Below are 26,982 nucleotides of genomic sequence, written 5' to 3' on the forward strand. Positions count from 1 at the left end.
GTGTGGAATGTTGGTGTAGAGGGCTTCTACATCCATAGTGGGCAGGGTGGTGTTTTCAGTAAGATCACCGATAGATTGTAGTTTCCTCAGGAAGTCAGTGGTATCTCAAAGATAGCTGGGAGTGCTGGTAGCGTAGGGCCTGAGGAGGGAGTCTACATAGCCAGACAATCCTGCTGTCAGGGTTCCAATGCCTAAGATGATGGGGCGTCCAGGATTTCCAGCTTTATGGATCTTGGGTAGCAGATAGAATACCTCAGGTCAGGGTTCCGGGGTGTGTCTGTGCGGATTTGATCTTGTGCTTTTTCAGGGAGTTTCTTGAGCAAATGCTGTAGTTTCTTTTGGTAACCCTCAGTGGGATCAGAGGGTAATGGCTTGTAGAAAGTGGTGTTGGAAAGCTACCTAGCAGCCTCTTGTTCATATTCCGACCTATTAATGATGACCACAGCACCTCCTTTGTCAGCCTTTTTGATTATGATGTCAGAGTTGTTTCTGAGGCTGTGGATGGCATTGTGTTCTGCATGGCTGAGGTTGTGGGGCAAGTGATGCTGCTTTTCCACAATTTCAGCCCGTGCACGTCGGCAGAAGCACTCTATGTAGAAGTCCAGTCTGTTGTTTAGACTTTCAGGAGGCGTCCACCCAGAATCCTTCTTTTTGTAGTCTTGGTAGGAAGGTCTCTGTGGGTTAGTATGTTGTTCAGAGGTGTGTTGGAAATATTCCTTGAGTCGGAGATGTCAAAAATAGGATTCTAGGTCACCACAGAACTGTATCATGTTCGTGGGGGGGAGGGTCAGAAGGAGAGGCCTCAAGATAGGTAGGACAGAATCTTCTGCTGGGCTAAGAGTATAGTTGGATAGATTAACAATATTGCTGGGTGGGTTAAGGGAACCACTGTTGTGGCCCCTTGTGGCATGTAGTAGATTGGATAGTTTAGTGTCCTTTTTCTTTTGAAGTGAGCTGTAGCTCATGAAAGCTTATGCTCAAATAAATTTGTTAGTCTCTAAAGGTGCCAAAAGTACTCCTTTTCTTTTTGCGAATACAGACTAACACGGCTGCTACTCTGAAACCTGTCATTATCCAAAGTTCCCTATAGCAGATATTTTCACAAGGTCTGAGAAAGAGTTTGTTTAGGTTCAAGTCACATCATGTATCATGCATTCTGCTCAGATCTTCAGTCATATTCCAGTTTCTTACTTCTTTGTAGTTATGGCTCACACTCACTCACTCAGTAGGGCCCAGAGTGTTGTAACACAGTGCTAAAAAACCCTCATTAGATCTGCTGCTGAGTTTCTCCCTTTTCTGACTCCTGAAGTTACCTCTGTAAACTTTCACTTAGATGGGAAAGTTAAGCAAGCAAGGAATCTTTTACAAGAGAACCGAAAAGGAGGGTCTACAAGACAACCTGCAGATCACTGCCCAGCTTAGAACACTGAGCTCCACCAAAAAGCAGTCAATTCCCTTCCCTTTTCAGTCATAAGCTATCTGATTACTTGCTTCCATTTTCATTGTCTGAAAGTGATCTGGCCAATGGTTTCTATTTACTCCACTCTAATCGGCGTAGGATGCCTAATGACTTTTTTGTGCTAACTGTCAGTCACTCGAAAGAGTTTTTAACCTCCAACCTATTTTGTCAACAGATCCCATTTTCCAGCAGAGAAATAAGCAATCTTTGAACCTCCTTTGATATTCTGGGCCTCATTTTGCTAGAAACAGGTTCTATAATTGGACTGTGAAAGATTGTCTCTCTTATCAGAAAATCGGTAAGGATGCTACCTGGTCATCGATATATTGTAAGCTACGCATTAGAAAACTCAGTTGCTACCCTCTTCTGATACAATTTTCAGTCAGCAGATCATGCATTCAAATCTCTTCTTTAAATGATATTCATCCCAAAATGTAAAATAAAATTATTTTTAGAATAGTAAATAGAAGAGTATTGAGGGCCTGTCTACACATGGAGCTATTCAGGAATAGTTCCATGCACGGACACTTATCCTTGAATAAGAGCATCCCCACATGGAGTTATTCAAGAATAGCTATTACACGTTAAATTCATACCCTCTCTTATTCCAGAAAAACTTTCAGAATAGACAAGCCTTGAGTATGTAAGAAAGAGAAATCATTCCTTCTGGGAAGTGGTAATTTTTTCGTTCGAAACTAACTGAATCAACCTTACAGCATCTTTTAAATCTCAAGCTAACTATTTTATGAGAGAGTTTTTCAGTAGCCTCTTTTTTAGCACTCAGTCTCCTCTCTATGGCCCTGAGCCAAAGCTCATTGAAGTCAGTATAAAGACTCCAGCTGACTTCAGTGGGTACAGGAGCAGGCCCCATTTCATTTATTTGTAGTATCTATTGAAGTTTGCACCATTTCATTATAATCCCTTTGTGGTTGGTGGATGATAGCAACTGCACTTGCTACTTCCAATGAACTAGTATGTTCTTTTCAGGGCAGAGGATCCATCGTAAGAGCAATCAAAATTACAGGCAAGGAAACTGGATTTGCTTGTTACTAATATCGCTGAACGAGTAAGAGAAGGGAACCATCTCATCATCAACACACAAACTGCTTTCCACAATATTTAAAGCTGAAGGTTTGTTTTGCTCATGTTTGAAAATAACAGGTGGTTTTGAACTCAACTGACTAATTACAGGAGGAGGAGGTTGTCTACACAAGCAGTAAGACAATGGATACACAAAAAACAAGCCCTAACTGCATGAACATTAAAAAAAAAAGCTAATCTTGTGTTCTATATAAAGTAAATACTTTGTTACGTATGTTTTTAAGACATTACCTGTTAGAGACAGTTGAGTCAAGTGTTTTTTTGTGTGTGTGTGTGTGTGTGTGTATGTATTATATAAAAAAAGTTTTACATTCCCCAAGTACCAAGTGATATTCTCATCATACTATCCCCTTCATAGACATCTCAAACGAGGAATAGTCAAATCATCACAATTTAAAACCCAAGTTGTTAACATTAGCCTGAAAGAGATAATTTTGAATGGAGAACTGCTGACAGCTATCAAGATCAAATGTCTAAATAGGTAATAAACAATTCACAGTAATGAATATTTTGTCAATTCTATAACAGCCTCAATCCTACAGTTTCAAAATCATTCACAATCAACTCAGCCCCACAACAGAGCTGAGAGAGAGTATTGTTATTATCCTATTTGATAAATGGGGGAAAACTAAGGGCTTGTCTACATGGGGGTTTTAAACTGGATCAAATCAAGTTAATGTGGTTTGAAAACACTTGTGTACACACAATGAAACCCATCACTGCGCACTACCTCCACATTTATCAGGAATTCTGGAGTCCTCTTGCAAAGTAGGCTAGGTTTGCCTCACACTGAATTAGTTCAGTCTTTTGTTTGGGCGCACACAATTGCTGCGCACCACTTTTTGCAGGTTTCCAACAGCTATCCCACGTGCTATGCAGGTTGTCGTTACTGACCTGCAGCATTGCTGTAGCCCTGCTGTGATGGTGGAAGAAGTGCTCTGCATAAACTCGAACTCTTGTCTCTCTCACCAACAGAAGTTGGTCCAATCCAAGTTACTGACCTGTCCATTTACTTGTGTGCCATCCCTGCCCTGGTGTCAAATTTCCAGGATGAAGAGCCAGATGTTGCTTATTTACACCTGAATCTCAATGTATATCATTATACTGGCCATACAACTGTGACAGCTCTCCTGAAGCCCAACTACATGCCTCAGGCAGCTGCCTGGAGCTGTGCTGAGATCCTGGATCTCATTGCCATCTGCAGAGACACATCGGTTCAGAAAGCTCTTGTGGCCAGCCCCAGGATTAAGGACCTTTTTGTGGACATTGCAGAGCAGGTGTCCCTGAGGGGTCCTGACCGGGATGCCAACCAGTGCCAGATAAAGAGCAAGTTGCTCAGGAGAAAGTACATTGAAAGACAGGATAAAAAGGAGACAATTTAGCAAGGGGCATGTGACCTGTCCATTTTTTGATGACCTGGACAGGATTCTACACAATTATAGTACAACCTGTCACAGGCTCTATTCACCCCACCGCAGATGACCAGCTAGACCCCAGAGGGTAAGCAGGAGGATGCCAGAGAGGAGCCATCCCGAGAGCCAGGATCTTTGTGACTCGGAGCTCTGATGATGGACACCTGAAAAGCCAGCCCCAGTTCTGCCCTGCTACAACGGACCCAGACTCCTGCCCAGCATCAGCTGAGCCTGAGCCAGGCTGGGGCCGAAAAATCAGATCCCCTGGAGGGAACTTCTGGCATGAGGGTACCTATATTTACAATCTATTATTATTGTGCTGCTTCAAAATGGCCCAGCTGCAGTCTGTACCACTCACCCTTGTAAAAACAACATTCATTTATGCAAAATTCAATAGCTTATTGAGACAGTGCTTACAGGAAAAGAAATTTGGCTAGTTTTTGGAGGTCACATGAGGTGTAAGTGCACATTGCACACCCAGTGAAGGCACATACAGTACTGCTTCCCACTGAGGTACAGGTGCCCTGTAACACGCATTGTAGTAACAGTCATTATAGGACGTATTTTTCCCTGCACTTTCTCCATGTCTGCGGGGCAGATAATAGCAAAATGCAAGACTGAGAAGCAGTTACACGGCCACAACCCCCGGGAGAGCTTGCCAGCCCCTTACCCTCCTGCAATATTTCTGCGGGGAGGGGCCACTCTGGTGAGTAACTTCACAACATATCTCACCGTTCTTCCCTTTGCCTTTCGGAATATGAGCATTCTTTGCCTCCAAGTCACCTACCTCAGTGTAACATCATCAAGAGTGAAGACAGCCAAGAGGGGATTACTGTCCAGCTCAGTCTCCAGTCCCCATAACCCTTCCTTTACGCCTCTGATGCCTTAGTCGTGCCTCCAGGTTTGTTTGTGCGCTGGAAGATAGCTCTCCCTGCTCCCACCCCAACAGCACAAAAGCAGATACAGTAGACAAATCAAAAATGCACCCAGGAACTCCACACATGCAGACCACTTACCAGCGCTGATGTTTCCCTCAAGAGTGCGAAGCGTCTCAGGAAGGAAAGGTCACATACTTACTAAAAAAACCCACTGAAATATGAACAAGCAGCGACTGTTTCCTCCCAACCCACTATTCTCATAGCACCTGCAACAGCCAGACCGTCAAGGACAGGCCTCTACATACTGCTGACAGGCTGGACAACCTGAGGTGCAGAAAAGAAAGACTCGGGACGAGATGTTTGCAGAACTCATGGCAGAGTCACAGAGGAAAACGAGGCCGTACAGTAAGACCTAGAGGTAGAAATACAGAAGATACTTGTAGTTGCCAAGGACACACCACAGGGGCCAGGGAAAGTGTTGCTATGGCCAAGAACAGCATTGTCATGGTGAAGGAGAGCATGGAAAAAGACAGTTGCAAAGGCAACTCATGGACACTACCCTAAGCCAGAATGCCCTCCTGCTAGGCAAGCAGGTCCTGCAGGCCCATATTTTGGGACCCAGCCAAGTCCTTCAGCCCCTGGACAATGCTGGCTACTGAGGCAGAAGCCACTCCTACCCTCCACATCCCCGCAGCAGTGCTTCCAGCAGAACCCATTCACTTTGGTGCCCAGAGGTAGGATCTGAGAAGACACTTGCACCTGGGAGACCAGCTCTTTTGAGCCCCACAATGCCCCTGAGAATTCTGAGCTGAGGCACTCAGTCCCAGACCCTATGCTGATAAGAGGAGGCAGAGACAAGGCTTATATTCACCTGTAACTTTATACAATCTCTCCCCACCCAACCATAAAACTCTTGTGTATTTAAAGTGTTCTTGCTGCTGCACTTTGAACTTTGTTTGCTCTGTTGCAGGAATTAAAGTAACCAACTTCACACAAACTTTTAAGACTGTGTTTAGAAAAAACACATTTAACTAACCAAAGATGATATTTTTGGTTCCCTTAAAACTTTATTATTAGTTTTTTTAATTGTTCTTTCATAATAAAACCATTTACAATACATCCATTACGAGTCATCACATTTCGCACAGAAAATCCTTTAAATAAGAATGAAAACATTCATAAGGTTTTGACAAAAGCACATAGGGAACATCAAACTTCAGCCACCCACACGCAATATCCTACTGCTCTGCATCTTAACACCCCCACGACGGGCTAACATGTTCAGGCATGTGACTCAAAATATGAACAACAGGCATCCCTGACAGCATTCCCATGGGATGTGTGTGCTCTCCATGTGATGCCTTGCTGGCTGCTCACGCCTCCGGACAAGTCTCCGCACCTCAGCCGCCCGCCCGTCAGTAGGACTCTCCCTCTTGCTCTCAAATACTGTGCAAAACACAACATTCAGTTATATTGCTTGGAACATTTTTTTCTGCTGCCTCCAACCTATTCAATATGCTTGCATATTTATACCTGCCTCCAGAAACTTCCACTACATGCATCCAACAAAGGGGGTATTCACCCACAAAAGCTTATGCTCCAATACGTCTGTTAGTCTATAAGGTGCCACAGGACTCTCTGCCGCTTTTACAGATCCAGATTAACAGGGCTACCCCTCTGATACTCGACCTATTCTAGAAGCAGCAAGATCTGCCTTTCAAAGGGCCACATGCACATTTGACTACCATTCTACAACTACTCAGGTGATAGTTAACATGCTCCTTCCTTCTGTCCAAGCGGCCAGTGTATGGCTTCATTATCTAAGCTAGGGCATCGGGGGATAAGCCAGGTCTCCCAGAATAACCGGACCAACCTCCACACCATTAATGTCCCCAGCTCTCCTGGGGCAAACAGTCCTTTCTCTGTTCATTTAAAAAGATCCCAGCATCATGGACCTCCCAGAGCACTCTGCATTTATGTTTGTAAACTTGTCACAGTGACACAGAAGTCCTTGAAACACCATGAAGAAATGCACCCTTCTGTTTATAAATTCTGCACCCTGGGAAGGAGGGGGGCAGAATAATAGGCACATGGGTTCCATCAATTGCCCCAGTGCTGCTTGGGCACCCCATGCATGCAAAGCCATCAGTAGTCTCCTGAGCAATACCCAGCTTCAAGACCCAGTTAGACAGGACCAGCTCAACAGCATAAACAGACCTTCATGAGAATAGCCCCAGCAGCTGATCTCCCCATGCCAAATTGGTTGGCTACAGACTGGTAACATTCTGGGTTGGTCAGCTTCCAGACTGCCACGGCGACCTGTTTCTCCATGGTAGGGAGCACTGCATGTTGGTCTGCTCTCACTGCAGCTCCTGGTCAGTTCTGCCTTAAAAAAAAAAAAAAAAAAAAAAAAGGTAGCCCTCCCCACCCTGAAGGTTTCTTGCCACCGCTGATTATCCTAGCTTAACAGAACAGTCCACTCCCACCAACCCACACTGGTTTCCCAGACTCAGAAATGGCACTGAACGCTGCATAGGTGATCCAGAAACCAGTCCGCCTCGTCCGGCTGCCAACAGTTGCAGAATACCCTTCTGTTGTTGCAGCCATAGAATATTCGCCTGCTCCTGCATCATGTTTGGTGGTGCAACAGGCAAAGTCCAAGGCAGAATCCATCCAGCTCTAAGTGCTGTAATACAACCCAAGCAGCCTGCACGTATTTGCTCTCGTCGCCCTAGCAGCATGAAGAATTGCTGGATCCGTGCTGGTCCACAGCAATTTAAAAATCGGTGCATGCCAGCCCAGAAAGGAAGTATGGCACAGAGACAGTGGAACCACAGGATTTAAAAAAATAAAATAAAATAAAAAATAAAAAATTGAATCCACTGGGCTTCCCACAATTCACAGTGAAAACACTCCCTGACCGCCCACTGCTCAGCGGTGAAGTAAAGAACCCTGGTATAGCCCTGGAAAGTGCTATCCCTAAGTACACAGCATACAGACACCATGTGTTTACACCATGCAAATTGAAAACAGAACAGGCATTACATGTACACACTATTGGTGTGACTCGTGTGCTGCTAGTTACCTGACATGCATCAAAGACCTTCAGATTAAATCCCCTATGGAGAGACAAATAATAGTACAAAAAGATTAACTAACTTGCCTAAACGACAATAAAGCCTATGACAGAGCAAAGAACAGACTTCCCCCACATCCCAGTTCTGCCTCCCAGTCCTGTTCATCCACCACAAGCCTTTCCTCTGCCACCTATCCTCAATCTGAAGTCCACTTCATTTCAGGTTAAGGAATGCTTGAAATATTTGTGACCATGGGGAGGACATTCAAAATATTCCCAAGAGACTGGTTTCAGAGTAGCAGCCGTGTTAGTCTGTATTCGCAAAAAGAAAAGCTACAGCTCACGAAAGCTTTTGCGCAAATAAATTTGTTAGTCTCCAAGGTGCCACAAGTACTCCTTTTCTTTTTTCCCCAAGAGACTGAAATTGTTCACAGCACATTTATAAATGCATAGGATTTTCCTGAGACCAGGTGGATGAGGTAATATATACTACTTCACCCACCTTGCTTCTCTAATATCCTGGAACCAACATGGCTACAACAATGCAGGATTTTAGTCTAATTTTAAAACTGTCTGGGCAGAGTGCCTAGCAAACTCTGTGGGTGAACTTTACATTTACAGTTCAGATGAAGAGATACAGCTCCCACTCTTCTGGGCTTGCTCGAAGGAATGTCTCAGAGCTCTCCTGAGCTAGTGTAAGTGTTCATGACAGACATTTTGAGTAAACAATTTAATTTCCTGACATTCTCGGGGGCGAACGATTTTCCCATGCAGATGAAATATATTGAGGGAATGTCACAGGGTGGCAGGCCCCTGTGATTAAAACAATAAGAGCTTCTCTATGCCAGAGCAGTTGTCCAAGCTGAACCAATTAAGGAGGTAGGGCTGCACTTTGGCTATAAAGGGTTAGGGGGCATTTCAGTGAGGGCAGAACTAGAAGGGTAATTGCAGAGTGAACCTTCAGGGAGAGAGTGCCCAAGGAACAGAGCTGGAGCTGGGTAAGACAACCCAGTTGAAAGTTTTGTTCTTCCTTTAGAAGAAGGCAGGCCAAGCCTTGCATCTTCTCCCACTGGTCAGACACCAGGAAGAGAGAGTACCTCAGGGAGAAAGGGCTAGGCCTAGCTTATGGCTGGGTGGAAGATTTGTTGGGTTTTACAACTTTGTGGTAATTAAAAATAAAAACACAGACCGAGAGAAGCTACAATTGGATGAGAGAGACTGGAGGGAAAGAGGGGGGTTTAAGGAGACCTGAAGAAGGGCAAAACAGAGGCAGAACACTGCAGAGGTGCCCCTCGCCACAAGGGGGTGCTCAGAAGGAAGCTGGCTGTGTTAAAGGGAAGAAAAAGAAAAGGAAATAAACTCTGAACAAGCTTTTGCTACAGCAAAGGAGATCAGGCTAGCATATGGCAGCCCCTAGTCACTCTGCTTTCATAAATGGCTCCAATAATTATCTCCTGCAGCCCTACTGCCAGCTAAAGACACCCACACAGAGGCAGGGCGTCACAGTTTCAAGACATTATTCAAGACTGAATAATATGTGCTTTAGCTGAAAACACTTCACCTAAATCCCTCTCTCACTGCAATGTGTTAATAGTGCTATTAGGTTGCACCACAAAAAGGAAAACACTGCCCACAAATGGCAATTTACTTTGATTTTAAAAAGTTTAAAAGCACTGTTTGTGCTCCTAGGACTGAATATCCTCTGCTAAAACCCCTCACTAAAGGCAGCAGACAACACAGTGTAAGAGCAGTTGTGCATTTCTCTCTCACACACACAAATCACTCAGCATAAGACAAGGAGGCAGGAGTGCCAAGAGACAGGAAATGTGAGTACTGTACTTGATGCTGCAAAAACATTTTGAGATTACTACAAAGAATATTTCCCTGGGCCAAACATGTATTCAGAATGTGCTTAAAAAAAAGAGATCCTAGTAGCACAGCTCAGTGACAACCTGCCACAGTAACCATATTGATTTGAAACAGGCCCAAGTTCCTGTTTTAGTGATTTATAAGTTTACAGAAGCAGCAAAGACTTAGTACAACTAGCATGGAAGGGAGACAGTTCTCAGTTCTAATCCCAGCCACGTCCCTGTCACCAATTGTGTGTGGTCATGAAAAATAACTTCCCACCACACCGCCCTGTGTCTCAGATTCTCCATTAATAAAAGATGGGAAGACGGTGTCTGGGCGTGTGCGAAAGAGACATGCATACAGAGTTCCCAGTGAAGTCAATGCAAAGTGGGTGCTGGACTGGGCTCTAAATCCAAAAGGTAAGGATTAGCCGTTGTACTGTGCTTTGATAATAGCAATACTTAGCACTCTTCAAGTCCAAACTGCTTTACAAACATCTAATCCATCTGCAAAACAGCACCTCCAGACAGACTGGATCTTTACTTTACATATGGAGAAATGGACAGAAAGGTAAGCGACTTGCCCAAGAGAAGTCAATTGCAGGGCTGGGTTTAGAACTCAAGACTTCATCTTCTAATCCTTTGCTCAAACCACTGGGACCACACCTTCCTTTTAAAGGTGCACAACATTATATAAACAATAGAAATTATTAAATATGGTAACAATTGTTTTTTAAAAAACTAGATGAGTTTCACCATGAAGCTTGCTAACACAGAGCGCTTCTCACTCAAAGGAACGGTATCAATTTGTAATTTAGTCGGTTTAAAAACTTTTTAAAAACATAGGTAAAAGTAGTTTCAGTCTTAAAATGAATTCAAAATAGTAACACCTAACCCTGAGTCCCCCCCTGCCAAATGTTATGATTTCACAATTACATATCCCCATGTTTAAGACTTTTCTTTGCCTTCCCTATTTTTTTAGAAATACCCATACTAAGAAGAGACACAAAAAAAAAAAAAAAGAGAAGCAATGTAACTGACTATACAAAAACCACTGACAAAAGCACAAAGCAAACACCGAAACAAAGTTTTGTCTCCAATCTCTTGCAGTTAGAGTCATGACCGTTTATTGCTACTTTAACAGCAGGTGAAAAATTGGCAACAAGGAGTGGGATTCAGTAGTGTCACATTGACTGTACAAAAGAGAGATCAAATCAGAGCAAAAGTATACTGTGCCAGCCTCCTCCCAAACAATGCTCATTGTGAGCAAACATGGGGTGCCAGGCTGCTGAGGAAACTGCTGCCCACAGCAGCACAAAGAGCATACAGTGGGGAAGAAAACTTGTGCTCAGAGACCTTGTGGTCCGCACAGCACATACTGAGGTATTATACAAGTATTTAATTTTAAAATAACCATTTAATGTCAACATGCCATATACATGAAAATGAAAGCGTCACGGGTAAACATAACACCTGACACACAGTTTGGCTCAAAACATTTTTCCCTGTTTTAACTTGTAGAAAAAAACACCAAGATGATCCTACTTATTTCTCACACGATCACTTCTAGGTCATGCCAGCATCATAGCAGCAGGGCTCCACATTGCCACATGGGAGACTCAGGTTCTATCCAATGCAGGTACACCATGCCCATCAACATGACACCCAAGTGCTCTTCCAAGTTAAAAAACACACAAGCTGACAAACATCAGTGAAGTATGGTTTCCTCTCCACTCCAGTGCCTTTCTCCTGGGACAGATGTATGAAGTTGTATGTTAGGAACAGTTTGGTTTTGATTAGTTAACCATACAAATGGGTATCTTATGTGAGACTTTGAGAGAAAACGAGGACAAAGGAGGAGCATTTTTACATGTGGACTAGAAAACAGCAAAGCTCCTGCATAAATGAGTTCCAGAGTTTTGAGCTTGCCCTCAAGAAAGCCCTGTCCCCAAAGACATGAGCTTCCCCATTGCTGGGGACAGTTCCGCTGCCCCTAAGCAGCAGAGCAGTTGAGATCAATGAACCTCTGTGTGCTATACAAATCTTGGAGCTACACTAGAGCTCCTCCAGTAGAGGAATCGGAAGGGAACCAAGCTAGAGAGCTTTTTTTAAACAAAACCAGAATTATTTTTCACTGGGCTGACAGCTTAAACACACTTTTAATTGTTTTGATGTTTTGTTAAATCAGCTAGCCAGCAAGGATTTCCACTCCCCCTTTATCCACATGTTCGTGGAGAGAGCTCCGTGCACTAACTCCCTCACAAACATATCCTGGGAGCTCACAGCCCAGAATGTCATTCCGAACAGAGAGGACAAAAATAAGGGGGGAAAACACCTTGCTGAAGTATTATGTTTTCCCACCTAACAGCACCCTGTTTTCTTAAACCATAATTAAAGCAGCTGTGTTTTTAAAAACTTTGAATACAGCATAAAAATCGGGAAAATTGTGAACAAAATATTCATGAGTTTCTCCCTCCAGCACTGTTTCCCCCAACTAGCTCTATCGCTAACCCATGTGTAGGGCCAGCAGGCCCCAAAGAAATTTTTGGGAGGGAGAGAAAACATTATGCACAGATGGCGGCATGCCCCAGAGCCAAAATACACTTCCCTTCTCTACCCGAGATGTCCAGAGCCCTAAAGGTTTACCCTTCTTTCCACAAATGACCCATCTTGAGGCAACCTTTCCTTCTACATGTTAAGGGCTGGATGCAATCCATGGGTCCAGAAGTTGCTAAGGAGCAACACAAGATGCTGTCTCTCATGGGACAGCCAGTTTAGAATTGATGTTTCAGTATACAAAAAAAATCTGAAGGAAAAAAACATTTGTTCTTTCAAATGATAGCAAGAGGCAACCACGCTTTATAATCATATGGCCTCTGCCCCGTAGGTCTGCCTCAAATTGCTGCAGCTTCTACGTGAGGTCTTCCATTTATACAGGATTTTTCCCTCCTTCTGTTACTCTTAATTTTTTCAGCTAGAGATTAATGTTAGCATTCTCTGGAAGATATCCTAAAAGGGACAGGCCCTGCCCACAAACACACATAGACTTTAGCAATTTTCTTTTACTGCTCATGAAAGGTGCCAGACTGACAGCTCCAGTGAATTAAGCCCTCTCTTTATCCACAGAACAAGCTTCATCTATACTCCTCTTCCCACCCCTTCAAACTGCAAGCATATCTAAATCCTGACCTTCATTAATCGCTCTACCACACTGCTCTGGCCTCAAAGAGAGCTTCTCAGAACATGATTCCCAGTAACCTGTTCTATATTGGACACTAACCCCAGAAACAAAGATGCATCATCAAACATCTTGAAAAAGAAGAGGGAAACAGGATGAAAGCACTGAATTGGATTATCAGTACACATGTAAGGCTACATGCAGTGTCTAGATGAAACAGCAATTTTAGACCAGTGTGTTTGTGTTTTCTTTTTCTCTCTCTCACTCTTGCAAAACACAGTCTCAGAACATTTTCAGCGGTATGATCATTGTGCAAACTAGAGCTGATCTGAAATTCTGAGACAATTTTTCCCCACCAAAAATTCAAATTTGTCAAAACCAAAACTTTTTGCAGAAATGTATGTTTTGACAAAACTTTCATCAGGAAGAGAGACAGACAGAGAGGGGAAACCAGAACAGCCGGTAATCCAGTAGTCAGGGCACACATCTGGGAGAGCCAGATTCAAGTCCTTGCTCTGAATCAGTCAGTGCTGAGAGACTTGAACCTGGGTTTCACACATCCCAGGTGAGTGCCCTAACCAACAGACTACGAGCTATTGTTCGGGAGGGGTTGAAGGAGGTATTTTTTTTAACCAAAATAAAATTTTGAAAGGTGTCAATGCCAAATGGAAGCAAATGCCAAAACCTTGACATTTTTCACAAAATGGAATTCTTGTCTTCCAGCCAGACCTAAACGCATTGAAGTCTGTGGTTTTCTTTAGCAACCAAAGTTCATTTGAGTGACTACAGTGCAAGGACCTAGAAGCTCTCGTGACTCTAAATACTGCACCAAACAAGCACTGCGAACTAACAGAAAACAAAAGAGGCTCCTCATTCACAATATTATTCAAAGGACAAAAACGGACTTTGTTTGGAGTTGAAACAACAGTTGCACTTCCTGGCTACAGAAAGGTACATGTTGCTCCTGCATTATACTGTACTTTGCTCTGTGAAAGCCACTATTAGGTACCATAATCATCTAAACCTAGCCAATAAACTGTACCTCAAGAGTCCTGGCTCTTTCCTGTCTTTCACTAAAAGTGGTGGGCGTGTTTTACACAAGAGCCCGTACTGCTGTACTGGGATATGCAAAATTTGATGACTGTTTAGTGCAAGGATAAAGACAGACTGGCTGACTTTTCTTTTAAACAGGCCATAGTCTGCTTGGGGGTTGGGGGGGGGGGGGGGGGAGAGACACACCTTTTCCTGAAAACAAAAAGTGTTTGAGAAACTGTTGGGACTTCTAATTATTTTGCAACCCTTTTAACTGAAAAGTTAACTAACATTTTTCATTTATCAAAAAATGTTTTTAAAATAAAAAGTGTTTATAACCATTTAAAAAAACTAACATTGAAACTGGTTACATTTTGAACCCTGCAAAATGGAAGTAAATTCAGAATGCCTTGTAAATATATGTATAATATAAAGTGTGTGTGTGTATATATACACACACTTTCCTTAAAAAAAAAAAAAATAGATCATTGCAAGGCCAAGAACCAAGACTAAAAAGGGACAAGAACACACCTTATATCCTTCAAATCTCTCACCTCTTCATGATGCCTACAACACACCCAAAAGTGGCTAGGCTTCTGATGTACTATTACTTCTGCTTATTCCACCTATCACTAAGCTCACTAGTACTTTGTGCTCTCTCTCACCCCATCTATTTGTTGTGGCCATATGTTCTCTTGTCATACACTTAGGCCTTGATCCTGCAAATGCGAACAGGTGGACAGGACTGCTGCACCAATGCCTGAACAGGCCTCCACATGGGTGCAGTGGTCCCCAACAATTGCAGGATTGGTTTTAAGACTGTAAAGCCTTTGGAGCAGGGACTATCTTTTTGTTACATACATGTACAGTGGGGCCCTGACTGAGGCATCCAGGAGCTACTACAATACAAACAAATGGAGGAGTAAGATCCATTATTTTTTACATACATCTCATGTGTTTTAATCTAAAAAGGTTAAAGGGAAATACTACAGAGTCTCACTGAAACACATTTAAAATAGTACAGTTAGTACAACGATGACACTTAACAAATCCAGGAATTAGGATATTTCTTAATATATTGCTGAATAATATATTCATTATATAGTTCTGAAGCCGATTATATATCATGGCCTTCCCATCTGAACACTTGTCCCTTTACGCCCTTGTAATGAAATCCTGCTGACAAGATAAAGAATAAGCTGACCTCTGACACTGGTTCTTGTGAGAGTAGAAGTCATTTACAAGTGGCACAGTGAGACACAAAGCATTTTATCACTGTGGTTGAGATGAGGGTGGCCAATTACAAATGAACACTTATGATACTGTCATTTCTGTCCAATGCCGTTAACCACCTCACACACACACCATTTGTTCAGTTAGCTATTAACTGATAATCTCAACTTGCAGATAGCTTTAGCAAAGTGAGGCAGGGAGTAAACAGCATTATATACCCAAATGCAGCAGTTTCGTTACTATGCTGAACTCTAAAAAAATGTCTGAACTATTTAATGTAGTACTGTTATAGCACATTAAAGCACTCTAGAGAACTTTTAGCGGACACTAGCAGGGTCCATGCGGACCAATTAGTACACAACACATTAGTGAGGTTCAGAAATTACACCCTCCCTACTGCATGTTACTGCTCCTTGTAGATAAGCCCTAAATTATACTGTGTCCTGGAGTCAACTTCTCTGTGCCTCAGTCATGTCTCTCCCCACAACCAGGCATAAATATTTTTGCTGTTAAGCTTACGCCAACGTGTGTAAAGCATTTTAAAATCCTTAAGTGAAAAGTGCTAACAATTAGCTATCGCTGGATTGGATATCATGTATTTTTATGCATAAATCCCTTCAGTTTTCAGTCTAAAATGGACCCACCACACTATCCTGGCACAGCTAATTCCAGTGTTGCACAGCCTCAACAGTTTGCTGGCCAACCACTGCCAAGGATAACTCACTAAGTCATTCAATTCTCAATATGCTCTGCCATTTTAGTGCTTGTTAAATATGTAAAGCGAGTTGGGAATATTAGATACTAGTGACTTCTCAAAATCAAAGCTGAGGTAGTTCATTTTCCACTCTCCCTCTCCCCAATCTCCTTAATTTCAGAGTAAGTGTCAGGGGAATGATGAGCCAACATGAAGTCAAAAAGCTATGGTGCCAAATACTGTTTCCATTGAAGGTACAGGAGCACAGTGTCAAATATAAAAACCCTCAATGTTACAGCCTCATTGACCTCTCCATTCTAACACTTTTCTAGGAAGTGAGGTTGTGTAGTACAGCAGTTCTTTCTGAGGCCCTCACAACATGCTATAAAAACTTCAGGGCCCAGCAGGGAAGGGGGCTTGAACATATGTGTAGTTTGACTTCTATTTTGGGTGGGCAGGGGCCAACTGGGCTTGAGCCAGCTCTACACGGCAGGGTCTGGGGAGGGAGTGTCACCTCCACCCACTGCCTCACCTCAGCAGGCCACCCGCTTGTCTGGGTTGAGGGGGGTGGGGGAAGGGCACACGCAACCAAAAATTATAACTCAAAGGTAGGGGCCTCAGCTCAAAAATATTGAAAATAGCTCAGAGGACAGACGGGGGTAGCTCAGGGCTGTGCGCAGGCAAGGGGTAGCTCAGGGTGCAGGCAGGGGTATAGCTAGGGGCTGCGTGCAGACGGAGGGGGTAGCTCAGGGTGCAGGGAGAGGGGTAGCTAGGGGCTGTGTGCCAGGAGGGCTCCCCTGCGGTGCCAGGTCCCCTGCCCAGGCAGCTCTTACCGCCTGCGTGAGTGAAGGGGGTGGGGAGAGAAGGTGGTGGGGGTAGGGGGGGGTGAAACTGCCCCAGGACTGCCCTGCTCTTGCACTGTAGTTTCGGGGTGGGGGGGAACACCTCTGTGTCCCCCCAACTCTGCCCATGGGCTCAGGGCTTCTGCCCCATGATGGGCACTGGGGCTCGAGAATTCAGCCCTGCTGCTCCTGGCTTCAATCAGGCAGGGGGTAAGAGGGATCGGGGCTTCAACCCCGCAGTTCCTGGCTTACGAGAGGTGCTGGGGTTCACACTCTGGGTTTTAGCCGCAGGGCTCTGCGGACCCCCTGTTGAGAACCGCTGGTTTAGTATATATAGGCCTTATACTTTAGCTCACTAATTAGATTGTAACATAACAGGTCTAAATCATCATCATCATCTTTGTAACAATGATCTTGCTCATCAAAATCCAAAGGGCTCCATATGGAGTGAAACTGATCCACAAAGAAATAGCTTTTGGTCTTCATTATTCTTCAGTATCGTTCACACTTATTTAAAAAAAAAAAAACATCTTCAAGATACTCTGGACATAATTAGCAAGGAGAATTTCACTAGGAAAATGACATTTTAACATGGCTTTTCTACACTGGAGAAGGAAATGCTTGTTCTTACACATTTTAAAAGATATACTGTTGTTGCTTAGCACCCAAATGTCCAACAGCGGTAAGGCCTCTTTAAAATATTGATTTTTAGCCTGACAGCACTCTTTCAAAGGAACGTTCCCTCAACTCACAAACGCACCCGCCAAACATAATAGTCTAAGGCAGGTTTCAGAGTAACAGCCGTGTTAGTCTCTATTCGCAAAAAGAAAAGGAGTACTTGTGGCACCTTAGAGACTAACCAATTTATCTGAGCATAAGCTTGCATCCGATGAAGTGAGCTGTAGCTCACGAAAGCTTGAGACTAACCAATTTATTTGAGCATAAGCTTTCATGAGCTACAGCTCACTTCATCGGATGCAAGCTTATGCTCAAATAAATTGGTTAGTCTCTAAGGTGCCACAAGTACTCCTTTTCTTTTTGATAATAGTCTAACAGACTGAGCAAAGGTGTGGGATCCAGAGTTCTTGGCAAGCATTCAGTGTTCCACCTTCTCCTGTCCTCGATCCCCGACCCCACCTGCCCCAAACTCTTTTGTTTGCCAGCTGGAGCAGGAGGGGTTCAGTGCCACAATGGACTGCATGGGGATCAAGACCAGGATGAGTGTGCAGAACTGGTGTGTGTTTGGGAAATAAGTGGAAGGAGCTTTCTTGTTGAACAGGAGGAACAAGAACCTGCGAGGGCTATAATAAAAGCAGGAGACATCCCAGTTCCCTGAGGGCTTTCAAGTTACCAATTCAGAAGTCAGCATGGATTAAGTGGTACTCTTAACTATAAGAAAAGGAGTACTTGTGGCACCTTAGAGACTCCTTTTCTTTTTGCGAATACAGACTAACACGGCTGTTCCTCTGAAACCTGTCACTCTTAACTATGCAGCACTAGATCAATAAAGATCAAACCATCATTTCAGCTTGCCTCTCCTGGGGTGAAATTTAGCACCTGTGTGTGAACTGACGCTAATTCCTAGCTCTAGATCTGGCTCTGCCAATGACTCAGTTAAACGTGCAGTTACGACCAGAAAAGTAGCACCTTCTCACTTTATAGATCAGATCCCAAGGGCCTTCAAAGTCACAGCTACCACTTTTACTGATCACAATAAACTGACTACCTGTTACCTCTGCAGAGCGACCGTGGCTACGGGAAAGCAAGCTGGATTCTATTTTGACTCGCTTCACAGGAACCATTCATTCAGTTCCAAATGAAGAACCATTACTACTGGTGCTCCTACGTGAGCCAAGAACGCAGCTTGACTTTCATACACCAGAGGAGGAAAAAACACCTTTTAACTTGCAAGAGGAGGACCTTGAACCTGAAGTTACAGCGACCTCAAAAATGGAAGTCTAAAACTGTCATTTTGAGAGAGACTCCTACGAGAGCCACCACACACCTTAATGTGTTTTCCTCTGCTGTAAAATGGGGATACTACTACTTTGAGTGCTATGAAGACTAGCTAAAGTTTGTATAGTACTTTGAAGATATCAGACACTATAAAAGTACCTCTGATTAGGTAGAGGGCAAAATGCCTTCTGAATAAAACTAATTTCCAGCCACACAAATAGAACCATTATTGTGGATTACTAGATTTATGAATGAGAAATAAAGGCGATAAGAAGAAAAATGCACCAATAGAAGAGTGCTTGTTTCAATTAGCAATAGACTGGATGCATCCAAGCCAGGTGCTTATTTTTTCTATGTCTGCATTTCAGATGTCTTGCTCCACTGTTTCATTGGGATATGTTCAGTATCATCTTAAAGGAAGCTGTCAAGTTTTCAGATGAACAGCATGTTATCTGGATTGTATCACAGGATGTACAGTATCAATCTTCATTCTCCTAACGTGCCGTTCAAATAACTTTCCGGGGTTTTCTTGTAACTACACCAACCCTAAAATCCCACCTCAGATCAAACTTCTGTTTCAGAGAGTACTGCTTACATTTAAACCCTCCCCATAGTCAGGAGTGGTGGTTTCTGAATTAGTAAGGAGCCAACAAAATTGAAAGTAGAGATGCAGGAATTAACATATGCACATACTAGGAACTACTTTTCAGGAACCTTCTGCAATATAAAGAGGCCAGATTTATTATCATCCTAAATCAAACTGCTTTGTGGAAAAAAAGATGTACCAGAAAAAGGACTCTTGGCTCCTTAATCTAAGGTAAATTACTGTTAGTCCACTAAACACAGGCATGTAATGAAAATATTGATAATTTGAGCCACTCCTGCAGCCCAGTGGGTGTGGTCTGTGATCCCAGAGAGTAGTTAGGATCCTAGAATGTAGCAAACACACTGCAAACTTTCTTTGGGGGTGGAGGAAGATGACCCCCTCACTTCACTGTGGACAGTGTTCACAGTGGTTTCAAGAGGCAGTACATCGATCCATGGCTAGAAGAAAGGTCACTCCTGCGGGAAGAAGGAGCACTGAACCCCCATACCCCCAAAAGGTCATCAGTAGTTCACTCCCATCTTCAGGATAATTTCTAACACCTGATGGCTTGCAGCTATTGGTGAGAATTGCAGAGAAAGAAACTTTACTCCCTGCTATTACTCCTTGTAGGACTTCTCATGATACAATATTGCACACCAGTGTAGGTAACAATTGGAGCTATTGACCAGCATGCCTATGTTTAATTTTTATAATTTCTGCAGTCTTTGAAGCCAACTGGCACAAGCCATGCATTTAACAAAATCAGTATTTAGTTTTTTGTGGGGAGCTGAGATTAAAGAAAATCCCAAATTCTTCCTGGAAAAACATGTAATATACTTAATGGTTTGCTATACAAAGAATATGCTTAATTTAATATTCTCAGATCAAAATTATTCCTAAATCTCTGTATCAAATCTCATATTTGGCTTCTTGTGCTTAGTCCAGTAAACATAAGAAACATGAATAAAAGTTCAGAACAGAAAAAAACAAACACACCTATCTATAGCTCTGACAGTAGTGTTTACCCCTGTTTTATGAAGCTGATTTGCTAAGACTGGTAGCTTATAAAATGCTACTAGGGAGGTTTAACTGCACAAAGACAGCTAAATTCCACAGATCACAGAAGCCAGGCTGAGGGCGGGGGAAGAAATATGTATATGTGCAATGCTCTAATTCACCACGGTTATTTCCTAGGCCCATAAAAATATTCTTATCCTAAAGCAACAAAAACATGCTAGATGACCAGTGAAACCAGTTTCTATGGCCTTAAGTACAAGTGATACATGCACTGTAGGAGGACTTACTCAAACACTCAAGATAATGAAAAAGAATGTCCCCTTTGTGTAGAATCCTAATAATGAAATCTTATCCATTCGGTTTTCTATAGAAAAAAGAAGTGTTCCTCCACTGAACCAATCCAGACATTGTCTACACTAATCAAAAATCCACAGCCTGAAAACTGTTAGTTATTATTTGTATTGCAGTAGCACCTAGAGGCTCCAAACAAGATTTAGTGCCTTCGCTTTTTCATATTTGTCAATCAGTGGCTGACTTGTCACTCAGACTTCTTAGCCGGAAAGCAGTTTGGTTTGTTCACACAAGGGGTTGTTGCAACTGGTGTTCAGCAAGTGGAGTTTCTGTGGAATCCCTCATTTCCATTTTCTCATGTTGGTGGAAACTGGCAGAAATTGATTTTCACAGCACAACTTCTATCATCCACTTTCCTCTTTTGTGGAAAGAGAACAGCAGCACCAGGCACTCTTACTCTAATCACTGGGACACTGAAATGCACAAATATGACTTGGCATGCAGAGTAACTCCAAGATCTACCATGTCACTGAGTACACCCTCAGACAGATCCACAGCTAGTTTGCTATTACATTCTTGCCACTTAGCCTGGTTTGGATGGAAGTTCTGGGACTCCTGGCACCTCACTACTGCCCTCAATGCACAGCTCACTTTCTGATGCTAAACAGACCAGCTCTCTGTGAAAGCCCTCATCTTCCTTTGGGAAAGAGGCCTTTGTAGATGCTGGAACTCCCCATTAATTTCAAGGGTGCCAAGCACATAGAACTCATCTCAGGATCAAGCCCATATCTATCTGTAGTACTGATATGGCCCCCCATTACCACAGTATTCAAGTACATCACAATCTTTTATTGTGTATGTCCTCAATACCCCATGAGGTGCAGCGTTATTGCTATCCCCATTTTATAGATGGGGAATGGAGGCACAACAAGACTAAGTGACTTGCCAAAAAAATCTCACAGGAAGTCTCTGGTAGAAGTGGGAATAGAATGCAGATCTTCCCAATTCACAGCCTAGCATTTTATTCACTGAGTCATCCTTCCTCAACTAGGTCTTGTCTAAACTGGGGAAATCCATCCAGAAATATTAACTGGTTTTAAAAATGAGTTGGAGCACTAGCACAGACAAGGCAAAAAAACAGATGGACCAGTTTTTAAAACCAGTTTAGCTAAACCGCCTTTCAGCAGCTGTACTCCGAGACTCTGGGCCTATTTACACTTCAGTGCCAGTAACACCCATTAACATAATTGTGCAGTATGTGTGGAAATTATAGAGCAGTGTTACGTAATACAGTAATACAAGTGCACAATGTGGGAAAATTAAACAACTTACAAGACAGTCAGAAAGAGAAACAAAAAGGTTTGAGGAGGGGAGGGGAGGGGAGAGGGGCAGAGAAACTTGGATTCCTACACAGAGGATGCAGAATGCTGGATACCTGGCACAAAGAAATAGAGTAGAATCTATGTATGTTTAGAGTCTAACATAACAGCCCTATTAGTTTTAGGTTATGAAATCTGGTGTACAGTAACCATCAGATCCTTTTATGAGCACAGGAAAAAGTGTACAGCACCAAAATGAACCAGAAAGTCAGTTAGGCAGGTTTTAGCCCCAGCATCAGTCATTAATAAAGCCATTTGTTTACATGACCAAAAAGCGAAATTATATATTAAATTGGAACTTGTGATCTATTTACATACAGTAAATTTACCCAAAATCTTATTTCTGTGAATTTTAATAAAATACAAAGTGATTGGAACACAAACTGACATGCCACTTTTCTGTCATTTGGTTAAACTGCTTTTCCATTTTCCCCTTCATCTTTACAAAAAGAACTTGTGGTGAAAGTTCCTTAATCATAAGTGACGGCCAAACTTTAAGAAAATAGGAGACTTATCTAGTATGACATGCATATTATTGACACCAAATTTTAAAAGTTTGTGTGTAAACAGAGTGAATTTAGGAACAGTAGTTAATTCAGAGGTATTTTAATATTGGAAAAAATCTAATAATGAACTCTGATAGTTCACATTTGCCAGTTAGTTGAAAACTCTGACATTTACTGTTACTTCACTCATGGAATCAAATTATTAACAGATTCTATTAAGCAATATAGCATATGTCCTTGTAACTACACGTAATAGTAGTTGTAGAACTAAAAGAGTAACCTGTAGTAAAAAGTCTAACATCCCACCAATGGGGGTGAATACAGGCATTTACACTAATGCAGAAATCCCCTAAGCATCCCTGGAAGATTAAAATGTTACACAGGGACTGAAAATATTCTAAAACCTCAATATTTTGTGGTATGACACCCAGAAAATTAACCAGCCACCCACATGGAATTTATTAACAGAAGCCATCATGCTTCTCTTTAAAGAACCTGGTGGGATTCAAAAAAGCCTGATTTGGATTATTTTATCAGGAAAACAGGAGAGCTCAAGGAGGGATGTGCAAATAGAAATGTGCACAAGTCTCAGAGCATGACTATGTCTCATCCGCACTCACACAATCAAAACCACAGTTCAAACTCGAGTTTCTCAGAAGTTTGCGACATACTATGGTAAAAGCCATATCAACAGTATCATGCATATGAAAAAGGGAAGCAAAGAGACTTCAGATCAAGATCTAGAAAACCAGGTTTGGGGTCAAGGGATACTGAACAGGTAGGGGGTGGAAGTCATGCATGCAGTCTGCCAAGACGACTGTCAATGTACACCGCTCCTCTCTCTTCCCCGAAAGAATGATACATGGATGCCTGGGTATCAGTTCCATTCTGCCTGGCTACTTCTAGCCTAGTGGAAATTGACACCATGCACAGTTTAAGATTTCTTACTCCTTGTATGCAATGTAGAGGAAAACATTAAAGAAAACCTTCTTACACAGGTAATAGTAAAGGTCAACTTAAAGCAGCCTGGCTACCAAACTTCTTTTTTGTCCCTGCCCACAATGGAACCCCAAGTCAATAGCATGCTTTCACTTCACCACCATGCCAGGCATTGCTTCCATGACAATCCTAGACCCAGGCTGTTAAAATTTATGACTCAATTTCCAAGCAGCAGTCACCCTGCTCTTAAGCAATACTATATTATAATTGCATGTTAATTTGATAACCAGAGATGCAGCTGAAGGCCCACAACGTCAAATGTACTTTGGAGAGAGGGTAAAAGACAGACTGTCAAAGCTCTAGCGAGACAGAGGAGGTTGACTGCCCCGCGCCCCCCAGTATAGCTCGTCAGGATTTGTTCCTTACCTGCAGAGCTCTGCAAAGGCCTGAAAATTCAGCTTCTTGATCTTCTTTTCACTCAGCCAATAACCAACTCTTTTCCCTTTCAGAAAGGTCTGCATCTTTCCTTACCCTCCAGCGGAGTGGGGGTGGGAGTTATTTTTAAAGGAGGAAAGAGAAAAGTCTTGTACACAAGATGCAGCAGCTTGGTACGGAGGTGCCTCCCTCCCAAAAAAAGAAGTCTCTAGAGGGAAGTCATTCAGTCCTTGGAGTGCAAGGAACTCTGAGAGGAGCAAAACGGGAAAATCCAGGGGAGGGGCTTTAATATTTCATATGCACTTGGGTTTTGTTGTTTAAACAACAACAAAATCAGAGGCTGTCTCGGAAGCCGCCAGCAATATTCCCCAGACAGACCCCGTGCTTGGCTGGCTCGGGCAGGGTCCAGGCTCTCTGAGCAGCAGTAACTTGCGTGCAATCCCCTTGCAGGCCCTCCCAGGAAAGGGAAAGCGGAGAGGCTGAGTGGGAAGGTGCCTCTGGCGGAGGGGAAGCTTCTACCTTCTGAAATCCTCCTCCGTGCGCTAATGGAGCAGCCCGCGGAGCGAGCACAACGCCGCGGCTCTCCGAGCAGCACCCCCCCAAGCAGCAGCGGAGCCCCGAGCAAGCCTCTGCCCCAGGCTACAGAGGCGAGCCCCAGTGGCCGTCGGCCTGCACGCTCGGGCAGCGGGAGACCAGCTCGCTTCCTTCCCCCGCTGCTGCTGCTGCTGCTGCTTCTCACGTCTCCATTTGCCCGCTATTCCGAGCCGCCTCCACTTCCTCCTGCCGCGGCTGGTTCCTCCTCCCTCCACCCCCAAAGCAGGAGGGTGGGCGAGCAAGGACACACCCTCCCGGGGGCTGCGCCAGGCTGCTGCGCCTCCTGCCCGAAGGAGAGCTGGCGAGCCGCAGCCCCGGCCGGCCGGCACCCGGCTGCCCTACCTACTCCCCGCGTCTCCGCCGCGCAGCAGCAACCTGCCCAGGCGGGCCCTGGCAGGGAGGCGGGCAGGGGCAAACCGCTGCGGCTGGACCTGCAGGGGGCAGCACCGGGCTCCAGCTCCTTAAAAACACAGCGCGAGCGCGCGCGCGCGCGCACACCCCCTCCCTCCCCTTTTTAGGGCTGGTCGTGCCTGGGCTAGTGCTCTCTCCTGTGGCCTGGTGGAGAATGGGGTTTGAAAAGTGTGGTTTTCCAGTGTTAAACGATGAGTCATTTCTAAAAGGGGAGGATGAAGCCGGGGGGGGGGGGGGGGACAAGAGGACTGCGGTAGGGGGTCCCCCTTCACACACAGCCCAGAAAAGCTGCCTTTACTACCTTCCATTCAGTGGAACTGCGGGCATCTGAAAGGCAAAATCTTGCTCTTCTTCAGAGTTATTCAGTCTTTATGAGCCAGGGATACATGCTACCCCAGCAAACACCGCTGAGCAGTAGGGGAGAGGGATGATCCCCTGTCCACTCACCAATACCTGCCTTTGATTGGAAATGAAACACAGGAGATCTTCCCCTCAGCTGATCCCCTGCCTCATCTTCTTGCCCCCGCTCCCAAGATTTACCATTTGAAAGAAGAAGAAAACACGGACATCACATATATTTCCTTTTAAACCAGAAATATAATATTCCCTGTACTTAAAGTGATTTCAGACAAGACTGGAGATCAAGAACATTTTAGTCTCCTCCCTTTTATTCTATTCAATGTTGTATTTCCAGTTAAACCACCGCTGGATGCAGCGCCAGCTGAGATTTTCATAGATTATTGGGCCAAAATGGTTGTCTAGTCTGACCTCCTGTGTAACAGAGGTCATAGGAAGTCCCTGATTAATTTTTTTGGGGTGGGGGAGGTTTCTCGGGGGCCTGAGAACAGGCTGAAGTTAGACAAATATAAGAACAAGCCTCAGTAGGGGCAGGGAAAGCCCTCTTATCATATCTTCAATTTGAATGCTGTCCCTTGTACCCCTTTTCTAAATGCAGTAGTAGCTAAGGCCCCAATGCTGCAATGGAGCTCTGTGTAGGTTCATGCCTGCCCAGACCCCCCTCCCCCCCCACACACACACTGAAATCAATAGGGGGTTCAGGGATCATTCCGTGTGCATGTCATTGCAAGTATGGTGTATGTACCATGAAGGGTATGTCTACACTGCAATTAAAAACCTGCAGCTGGCCTGAGCCCTCTGACTCAGGCTAAGGGTCTTCTTCATTGCAGTGTAGACATTTGAACTTGGGCTGCAGCCTGAGCTTTGAGACCCTCCCACTTCACAGGGTCCTAGAGCCCCTAGGAAGAGATGACGACAATTGAGCTGGTCAGAAGCGCTGCCTTTTTTTATTTTTTTTTTAAACAAATGATTTTTGGACTAAACAGGAATTTTTTAGAAACAAAAAATAGTTTTAAAAATATGAGTTTGCACTGAAAAAAATCAAAGACCCCAAATTTTTCAGTGGTCAACAAAAACTTGAACAATTTTGAAGAAAATGTTTGACAAAAACTTTTTTTATTTAAATTTGTTGGCATAGGGAAAAAATAATTTGCCAACCAGTTCTAATGTTCATTCTTTGTCTATGTTCCACACCTTTAAATATAGAGACACCTGTCATTTTGTATTTTAATTCAGATGCAGAATATTTCAGACTGAATCACAGTGAGCTCTCACAGAGCAAATACAAAGTGTCCCTCTTTATTGTGTCCCTTAATCTGAAAAAAAAACAACCCATCATCTAAACCAAAAATCATGTTTTTCTCTTCGAGGATGGAAAACATGACACTACGGATATTTGCGTAACATAGCTTTTATACAAATTGTTTTATTTCTTTCTATAACAAGTTGGCAGGATCTACAACCCTTTTCTGGTGACATGCTCTGTAAAACCAGGTTGAGAGGACTCTGCATATATAAAGTTGTTGGGTAAACTCTGCTGACTCATTGCAGCCATAATGAGTGTGGCTTATTAACTGCACCAGGCTAGAAAAAAGGTAGGTATGAGCCTCTATTCAGAGGGAACAAGAGGTAGAAATAGAAAGGTTTTAGGAAAATGAAACTGTGCCTGGCTTGGGTTGGGTTGTAAGCACAGTACTCCTGGGGGCATTCTGTGCCAAAAAATTAAAAATTCTGCGCAGAATATTGTAAAATTCTG

At 43.5% G+C, this 26,982-nt stretch overlaps 1 protein-coding gene across 2 annotated transcripts in view; it reads right to left on the minus strand.

Moving 5' to 3' along the window:
* ITPK1 (inositol-tetrakisphosphate 1-kinase) overlaps positions 1-26,982 on the minus strand; it is a 288,871-nt gene that overhangs the window by 234,842 nt on the left and 27,047 nt on the right. Inside the window, exon 1 of one of the 2 annotated variants that reach the window (XM_048853264.2) lies at positions 23,856-24,851. The exons of the other annotated variant lie outside the window; for it this stretch is intronic. Within the exon in view, the coding sequence (XP_048709221.1) occupies positions 23,856-23,950 (95 nt within the window). The 5' untranslated portion in view covers positions 23,951-24,851. Of the gene's footprint in view, positions 1-23,855; positions 24,852-26,982 lie in introns of those variants that run through there. 2 annotated transcript variants of the gene reach the window in all.

Source organism: Caretta caretta, chromosome 6, assembly GCF_965140235.1.
Source record: "Caretta caretta isolate rCarCar2 chromosome 6, rCarCar1.hap1, whole genome shotgun sequence".
Classification (NCBI taxonomy): Eukaryota; Metazoa; Chordata; order Testudines; family Cheloniidae; genus Caretta; species Caretta caretta.